The sequence below is a fragment of the Macrobrachium nipponense genome, chromosome 7 (assembly GCF_015104395.2).
Source record: "Macrobrachium nipponense isolate FS-2020 chromosome 7, ASM1510439v2, whole genome shotgun sequence".
Classification (NCBI taxonomy): domain Eukaryota; kingdom Metazoa; phylum Arthropoda; class Malacostraca; order Decapoda; family Palaemonidae; genus Macrobrachium; species Macrobrachium nipponense.
In genome coordinates, this window is record NC_061109.1 from 39,334,903 (window position 1) to 39,344,902 (window position 10,000).

Sequence of the window (10,000 nt, forward strand, 5' to 3'; positions counted from 1 at the left end):
ATATATATAAAGAAAAAATCTGATGATTAATAAGAACAATAATTCGAATGGCTAATTGTTGTATACTACTATTTATAAATTCTAGAGCGTCAAAAAGAAGAAAGGTTTTATGTACAAAACGAATAACTTCCTTACACAAAACAATGCAGGTGTCTGTTTCTAAGATTATCATGGCTGGAAAGAACAGACATATAAATACGTGACAGTGGTTTAAAGGGAACGGCCGTATGTATGTTAATTATCCTTATGTAGATTGAAATAATATGGAACAAGATACAGAAACTGAAATAAGCTATGTAGCTCCCCTGCACTCAAAAGATAGCGCGCCCGGGAGGCCAGTTGCCATGTTGTGTTTTTTACTTTTTGCTGACAGTTTGGGTAACTTAAATCTTTGCTGCCAGCACTCTTGGCTGACAGCTGGGGGCACCAAAGCTGTTTCCCAAACTAGCAAACGGTTATTGGGTTAAATAGCTTGCAAATTTTTTGTTACCTTATGTTAGATATTTTTTTTAAATGAGTTTTAATATACACACACACAAAAATGATCAACCGAATAACCCTTAACTCATTATTTCAGACCTACAGTATTTGAAGCTGATGACATTAATTTAATTCATTTAACTTCCAGCCTCTGCCGCAGAATGTCTCTTACAAGAGAACACAGGAGATGAGCGTATATATGCTAACGTATCGCTACAAGAGAACACAGGAGATGAATGTATATATTCTACGTATCGCGTCGTATCCCGTTCAGTGAAGTAGAGAGGTATTTGAACATGACCATCAACTCTGAGAAAGCTTTGCAGGAGTTTAAGGTAAGCTTTTGCCTTCTTACAATTCTTACACTATTGTTTTTTTTTTTTTTTTTTTTTTTTTTTTTTTTTTTTTTTAACACCAAAGATAGTAATGATCCAAACCGTTTGAAAGATTAACTTATGATCCTAGTTATTTTGATTAATAAATTTAATTGATGATGCTAAACCTTAAACCTTATAACTTAGAAAAATTTAAAATAAGAAAATAAGGTTTTGTAAACTTTTATTTAATTTATGGACAGAATACAAACCCATTTAATGTTGGTAATAATGTAGGCAACATATCAGCTGTAGTGACTAATTTATTTAGCATGACAAGGTACAAGGCATAATAAGAACAGCTTTTATCTATAAAAGTCATGTTGGCTGATATTTAGTGACTTCACTGCGGGTCAGTGGCTATCCTTTTTTACACGATCTCGTAAAGAATGGTTAGGATCTTTGCATTATAAGGTTTGATAATGATACCAACCGGGTACAGAACTAGAAGAAAGTTTTGATTTAGAAAGTAATATCGTGAAAATACCTATTGAAGTGGCTTCTGTGGTGAAGTATATTCTATAGAAATGTTTCGCTGTAAAATATTTTATTAAAATGCTAGAGATTGTTTTTGTCCTGTTCTTTCTTAGGTGTTAAGATAAGCAAAAAGTAATTCACATTACTCATCCTCCTTCTTTTTTTATATTGCAGAAAGTTGAGAGCACATTTTATAGTAACTCTGTATTCTTGCTCCCAATACCTTGCCATACTACCACTTAAGTGTAAACACTCGGTAGGCTTATAAACAACTATCACACTGAAAACTTGATGCAAAAGACGTATACGTACCTAGCTTATTTTCCCTTATTTGTAACACTACTGTAGACAGTATAAATACATTAAAAAAAATTATTTTTCATACTAAACTGGATAAAAATGAGTATCGCAGGTTCATTTTTCCTATACCCATGTATTTACTATGGCTGGACTTTTAAAAACTTGTGAGGATGTGTGCAAGTCCTCTTCCCCTCCTCAAAGCATCATCATCATCATCTGCCTGCTGTGACTCCCAGTAAACATTAAGCGGTAAAGTAGCCAGAAGAGGTGTAGAGCTGCCTTAGAGGGTCATGGTCATCAAAATGGGTTAGCAGTATATTTCATTCTTGTCCTGCATACCAGCGATTGTCCTAAATTTGATGTTTTTTCTAGGGGCATACCTTACTAAACTGAACATCAGCATTTCATTCCTTTGTTGGGATCTTGATTATACTTGCAGACTTCGGGCTTGATAATTGCCGAACATCAGTGAACAAGAGTCTCATTTATTACCAGATTATTGTGTCCGTTCCTTAATTAGCTGGACAAAAGGAGAGAATAGTACACAGAACTCGAGAGCAGGCAGGGCATGTTGACCTGTGGAATTTAAATTGAGCCACTCGCTGTGTGTTTTGCTTTGCAGTTGCCACAAATAAGGAATGAAGCTTTTGAATCCTGTGACTGAGCCATACTAATTCCTTCCATGAGAGAGAGTCACATATAGAGACTTGGATATTTGGATTGCTGTAAACAGCAAATACATAAACATTGTATAACTTATTGAAAATTTGGACTTGGAGTATAGAGCCGTACCTTCAGCACGTGGAGTGTTAGGATGAGAAGTGAAGTCAGGGCCATCAAACCGTGGGATTGAAAATTAACCTTTGACATAGTACTTGAAAGTGCCTCAGATATAAACATCAAATCATAGTAATGGGCAGAAGCTCTGGAGATCAAGAAATTTTACCTAAAGCCCCAAATATTTGAGTAATGTACTCTGTAGTTTTTCTTACAGTAATGAGTAGCAGGCCTTTAGAAAATTAACAAACAACTAGAAGCAAAACTATTAGATGAACTCATAGCAACAGCATCATAGTAAAAATCTACAGAGCAACAAACAGTAAAATCAACACAGTAGTATATACATTATTTACAGTAATTTCATTGAAAGTATGAAGTAAAGCTGACTATGTCATTAAAAAAATGTGCTGGAAGCAACTGGTCAAAAAGTTGGAGCCTAGACACCTTACAAGGCAAACAAGAAACCTGCCAAGGCAGTAAGGATGAATTTAGAAATAATATAAAGTTTAGAAGGAAATTATTGATAATATAAAGTTTAGAAGGATATGATTGATAATATAAAGTTTAGAAGGAAATGATTGGGTAAAGGAGATGGGGCTCTCCTGTTATACTACGTACTCTTCAAAAATAAACAAGGAAGTGAACGAAAAAGAGGAAAAATGCCTAACTGTACCATCAAACAAAGGTAATGGAACTTGTACGTACATAATAAATTACTGTAAACATGCACAATTCAAAAAGAGTGGGAGTACTACCAATACCTTCATGCATATAAATAGCCTATAACACACACTCGTAATTTCCCTACTCGTAATTTCCCTTTCTCCCTTAACATTTCTCATTTATTTTATGATGAAAAACCACTAAAAGTTATACATCAGAAGAGAGAGAATGAGTGAAAGGTTTCACGATTATTGGCTTAAAAAAGCATAAGATCTCTCAACACATCAATCATATCTTTTCTCTCTCTTTCAGTTGCTTGATGTGGGTATGTCTTCAGTTCAATAGCACATGGTAGAAGGTGTTTGGGCAGGGAAGCTTTCATTGTTTGTTATTAAGCTTTGCTGCTTTTTGCAGAAATGTATACATCATTGTGATTCTTAACTTTTTAATGGCTTATAGACATACGTTGCATAAATATGTCTTTCTCTGATTGGCTACATCCGCAAAGTATCAATACACTTGGTAAAGATCATTTCCCCCTTTTTGTACAGACAGGGAGCAGCTGGGGGAAGACTAGTAAACCTCCACACAAGTTTTTTAAAGTCTAACCATTGTGAACACCAAGGGGAACATACACTGCTAAGCAATGGAGAAAAAGCATTTTTTCTTATTTGTGGTTTGCTTTCTGTGTACAATGTATTGGAAAGACTGTGTTGTGACAGGTTTGGCCAAAATGAGAAAGAAAGTGATAATAATTTTTATCCGGTAGTGTAACCTACTACATATAGTGTCTTATATACCAGAGGAAAAAAATATTAGTTTTTTAAGTTATTTATACAGCATACAGTATATTCTTACAGATGAGGGAAAATAAGGTAAGTAACTGCCTTCTGCATAAGTTTTCAATTTAAGGTGTGACGATTGTTGTTCATAAGCTTATTGAGTGTTTATGTTTTTACAATAGAGGAGTAAGCGTAATGAGTTGCAATTTTACTCACGTAGTTTTTTATTTTACCATCAGAATTTTGACCTTATGTGACAAGGCCTTGGCTCTATTAATCCGGGTAAACAAGGAATTATTTATTTTATTAATTTGTTTTATTTATTTTAGATCATTCCAGACTACCTGAAAGATATGACAGTTGGAACTCAACCATTAAACAGGAAGAAGAATAGATACAGAAATAACCTCCCATGTAAGTCATTACAAAGTCATCAGTAAGAAGAAGAGTAGTAGTAAAAAAATAATAATGATAAATTCTATATCCAATTCATAAAATAAAATGAGAATTCCACACACTTTTCATGCAGTTATGGACTTGATATAATCTACCACACCCTTCTTAGACCGCATATTCACGTTCAGTTTCATCAGGTTTACCTTTCAGTTCACCCACAACCATTCGATGGATGAGCGTCCACACGTAAAGAGTAGAACTATCAGTCGGACTGTCACTCTAGGTCATTGTCCTCAGTGCTCACCTAGTTGTTTGTTTGCTGTAATACTATACGGCAGCGTGGAAACTCTGCCAGCTGATAAAAAACGTGTAACAGAGTATGGTCTAAATATTGCCTATTAAAGAGAGATGTCTATTCTCATACAATATTAATGAATAAGGTTAAATTAGACCTGGGCGTCGGTTCAGTTATTTATAAAATGGACCGTGAAGCCTATTTTCATTAGACCTGTGCGTTGGTTCAGTTATTTATAAAATGGACCGTGAAGCCTATTTTCATTAGTAACACCTTTTATAAAAAGGTATTACACTGCCCTAGGCCTATACCAAATTATTTGTATCACTTACTTAATCCTCTGGCACCTACGGGATGTATAGGCCTCAATGAATTCATGCCATGTCTCTTTCCTGTGCCATCTCTCTGAGCTCAACCCAATTCTCAGATCCAACCTCCCTCACCATTGTCATCAACCACGTTTCTCTTGGTCTACCACGTCCTTTCCAGCCCCAGCAGCTTCCATTCAGGTACATCCTGGACTAACTCATCTTCTCTTCTTAAAATATGCCCCATCTGTCTCCATCTTGATGTTCTCACTATATCGTTCACACTGGGCACCCCTGCCACCTCGCGAATTGCTGCATTTGTTATAAGCTGTTGCCATTTGATTCCCAAAATCCTTCTCATGCTGTATTCTCAAAGGCAAGAAATTTTGCATCAGTTGTAACAGTGCTGTACCACGACTGGTGCCCATAAGTTAATATCAATCTTACGAGTGAAGTGTATATTTTGATTTTGCTGTGAACTGATATTTGATTTGACCACCAAACTGATTTTAGCATGTCCAGTGCTTGTTCTGCCCTCCCTATTCTCTCCCTGAATTCTGTAACTAGTGATCCATTGCTGGTAATATGGTTCCCAAATATTTGAAAGTGTTTGAGTTGGGTAATATTACTTCTCCGATAAAGCAGTTCGTCTGATCACCACTCTGAATCTACATGACGTCAGTCTTTCTCTGGTTAATCACCAATCCAACCTTTCTCCCCTCCAGTACTAACCTATCAATCATTTCCTGCATTTCAGCCAAAATCTCTGGTCCCCTTTCCATTGAATGCCATTGTTCATTCCTTGCATTACCTTGGTCATAACATAATCAATCACCATAATAAACAGCAGAGGGGTCAGTATTCCACCTTGTAGTACTCCAGTCTTGACTTCAAATGCATCTGTAAGACTACCATCAACCATTACTCTACAACAAGTTCCACTATGCATATCCATTATGATGTTTACAATCTTTTCTGGTATAACCATAGTGCCGAATCTTGCCTAACACTACGTGAAATTACTATCAAATGCTTTCTCAAAATGCACAAAGCATAAAACAAGAGGTGATTTTAGTTCGTTACGCTGTTGAGCTGTATGTCCTAGAATAAAAATCTGATCGTCACATCCTCTACTCTTTTCGAAGAATTCAATCTATTACAGGTTCTATTCTATTCGATATTACCTTGGAAAAACTTTCATACCTACTGGTGACAATATGATCCCTCACCAATTCCCACAATCTCTCAAATCTCCCTTCTTGGGTACTCTTAACAATAATGCCTTACTTTTTCTATGTAACAGGCTTGACTTCATCCCGCACACATGATTGCATAATTAATTGAACACAGCGGGTGTTTGAATCTCATCAGACTTCAACATTTCAGGTGCAATACCATCCATTCCTTGTGACTTATAGTTTTTCAGTTGTTTGATTGCCAAAACGACCTCTGCCAATCTAATGTCACTTACATCTATAGGAAGATCATGTTTGGCTTCAAGGATGTCTTCCTCGTTTGGTGGGGTTGAAAATCTTCTAGCTAAGGAATCTGTAATTAGAGCTAGATGGAAAGAGCATTTTGAATAGACACAAAATATATATATTTAGTGTCTGTTCAAAATGCTCTTTCCATCTAACTCCAATTTCAGATTCCTTAGCTACAAGATTTCCATTTTTGTTTCTGACAGATAATTCACCTCTCTTCCTCTTCTTTCCAGTGATTTCTCGAATACCCTCATATGCACATTTTATACTTCTCCATCTCCTCTATTTAGATTATGTTCTGTCTTATCTTTAGTAGAATCACATGGCATTTTTTATATATGATTTGGACTCTCAGTGGTCTACAAATAGCACTGCAGGGTTTAACAATGAAATGAATTAGGCCTATACGTACATAGTTTATTCATACTCTGGTCCAAGCAGCTGAGATCTTTCCCAGGCAAAATCAAGCAGTGAACTGTCATAAAATTGTAGGTTACTTGTCCACACATGCAATCATCTGTCAGTCTGTCGAAAAAACTATAGGTAATTGAATCAGTTCATGAACTGATGAACTGACAGGTAAACCTGTTCGTTACTACCCAGCCTTAGTCTCTTAACCAAACCATCTAATCACGATAGTAATGATGTAATTACTATATTGATTGCAATGCTCTTATTCTGTTTAAGTAGAATTACTATGCTATCACTGCATTTGTCAGTCGATCTCATTCTGTGCCTGTCTCCTCTATTCCAGTTTTTGTAGTTTATTCATCTTTTTAAATAGCCTGTTTTACCAGTCGACTACATGAACTGCCTAGTATATAAGTTAACCATCACCATTCCTCCACCAACCGCTCTTAGAAAATTGAGTTGTGTATTCATTCATAACAATCAAAGTTGCTTTATTAGCAGTGAGACTTAAATCCAGTATACCATCTGTAATATTTAAAAAGTGTGTACTTGCATATCCTTATTTTTTCCGTGTTTATGTCAATGTAAATGCTAATTAGCAAGGAAGACGTGAAACAGTCTTGCGGCTCTTATCATAACCTGTCATTCTTTAGACTACTTATTCTTACACTATGTTCTTGCATTGTAAAATCTCTTATATACTATAATAAACTACCACCCTTTGGTATACATTATCATTTGTGTGTTTCATATCTCTCAGCATTCTCTAAGCTCATGTATGCCACATAAAAAATTTTACTTTTTATTAAAAAATTATTGCACTGCTGATTTGTAACAAACATAATCCACTCTCTCCTTGCTTGTCCAAAAGTACAGTGGTCTTATTTGTCACCTCTTTCACTATCTGAATCAAAACTTTGCAAATAGGTTTCCCAATGAGCCGAAAGTTTGTACCCATATAAATATTTCACTCTTTCATGAAAATATTCTTTGTAGTGTGAGAAGGAAGTGCCTCCACATTGTAGGTAGGCTTATGAATACTTCTGTTGGAGCCATACATTTCTAGCAGTCAGTCATTTTCTTGAATGTTTCTGTACAAAATTCTCGTCATTTTCATTCACCTTGGGCATGCCATGTTATCAGTCATTCTGTCTGGCTTCCTGTTATCTACTTTTGATTTTATATTAAAACCAGAAGGGTGGAACAATGTTTTTTCAGTCATAATTTTATTCACTCTTCCACACACCGCAACAGTCTTCTTGCACCATCAGAACTACCCTTTTTTTCATGTATCTGTCATCCACACCAGCTAAAATCTGTAGTTTAACCATTTATCTTTTCTGCAAATCCAGTGTTCATTTTCTCTTATTCCAAAACTGTACATACTCTTTACTCTGGAGAAATATCTTTTCTGCTTGTAGATAGCAGTTACAATTCTTGTGCTGTAAGCTTACTCAGTGGCCATTTAAAGACTTGGTGTCATGCAGGACTTGATTCAGTGCTGTAGTCAATATTGCTGTCTTTATTGGAAAGCAAATACATAATGAATTTTAGGGACAAAGATGAAGTAGCATGTTCTGGATATGTTATTTATGGGCCTTTTTCTTTTCATTACTGAAGTAAATGAGGAATCCAGTTTAGAAGTAAAATGCAAAATTATGACCATAATAAAAGTTGAAAGGAAAAATTCAGAAGAATGAGGTGAGGTGTTGCAATGGTATAAAGGCGAGAAAAGAGAAACAGATTCTTCTTTACTTATAGGAGATGGCTGTGAGTATAGCACATGTTGTTTGACGTATGAATTTTCATTTTACCAAGAAGCTATAATATGTGCCACTTGAGGAAATGGCAGTGACTGCTAATGTTTCTCAGAGCAAAGGTTAATGGGACTTTACTTCACTTCAGAAGAGGAAAGGACTAACATTAGTAATGCCAAGGGTTATAATACCACTGTATTTCTGCAGGAATATGACTCAAAAGGGCACAACAGTGTAGACACCTTGTAATTCCTCCTAGGGAGTTAGTTAGAATAGTCAATCCAGAAGATAGAATATATACTGTGAAATAGCAAGTCTCTCTCTCTCTCTCTCTTCTCTCTCTCTCTCTCGTCTCTCTCTCTCTCTCTCTCCTCTCTCTCTGGCACAGTATGTATTTGTATTGACTTGAATATGCATGTAACACAGTTCAGTATTGTAATTGGTGTAGTAATGTAGTGTTATGTTTATTTTTCAATATATGTTCACCGTGATAAAGTAATGCCCCTCTTTCTCTCTCTCAAATCTTTTTTGCTTTGATAAAGAATAACAAAGAGAGAGGTAATAAGGCAAGCAAATACTAACATGTTCTTCATGAAAGAGAGAGAGAGAGAGAGAGAGAGAGAGAGAGAGAGAAGAGAGAGAAGAGAAGGAGACAGCAGCAGCGCACAGGGACAATGTAAGTGCATTGCTGTGCATAGTTTCAGTCTGTCTTCTGCTTAATGCATCAATTTGTGTCTGCTTGTTTGTCTGTCATCTATTAAATTGATGTATGGATTTAAGAACTTCACATGACTGTTTTAGTAAAGTGAACACATAAAGTGTATGGTTCAGGATTGACTATTTTTAATATTAAAAACTGAAAGTAGGTATATATTAAGTTGATAATGAATGTCGCAGTGACAGTTCAGGATACACATATGGCCTTTTAGAAGGATATCTCTCATGCAACCAGCAATTCAAATAATGTAAACTCTGGCCCTAAGGCACCCATTATGATGGATATTGTACTGTAATAATGGTAAGTGCTAATGTTCTAAATAAAATTTAAGTGAATGCTAGTGCTATTGTAGTAAGGAGTTTGGCCAGGTACAGATTATAGTGGTCTAGGGCGTTAGGGTATAATGTGAACCTACTAGACGCCTCAGTTTTGCATACAAAACCCAGATGTATAATTCTTTTTTTAAGGGGGGACCTATATGCCATCAAATATGCTGTGTTATTATTGAGTAAGACTTGGTAATATTTAGTAAGTGACTGTAAAGAAAAGATATTACTTGTGGTTTTTCTATTTTTCCTTTTATGCCTGGCTTTGTGTATCGTGTTCGACCAAGGTACGTAAAGAGAAATCATGTCATGCTTCAACTACAGAAAACCAAATGGTGCCTCAGGGAACTTATCTAATACAAAATCATAATGAAGATGAAAGTTTGCATCATTGCTAAAATACCACTATCAATATCATCATAATCTTCATCAGTAGCTTCATATTATTA

General features: G+C 35.6%; 1 protein-coding gene across 2 annotated transcripts in view; it reads left to right on the plus strand.

The window, feature by feature from the left end:
* Positions 1-610: 610 nt before the first annotated feature.
* The window catches only part of LOC135217495 (receptor-type tyrosine-protein phosphatase alpha-like), a 53,225-nt gene continuing 43,835 nt past the window's right edge, over positions 611-10,000 (plus strand). For both annotated transcript variants that reach the window (XR_010315155.1, XM_064253446.1), the window contains exons 1-2: positions 611-815; positions 4,186-4,270. Coding sequence is in view for 1 of the 2 variants with exons in the window: in XM_064253446.1 (XP_064109516.1) it covers positions 717-815; positions 4,186-4,270 (184 nt within the window). In the remaining variant the exon portion in view is untranslated. The remainder of the gene's footprint in view (positions 816-4,185; positions 4,271-10,000) is intronic.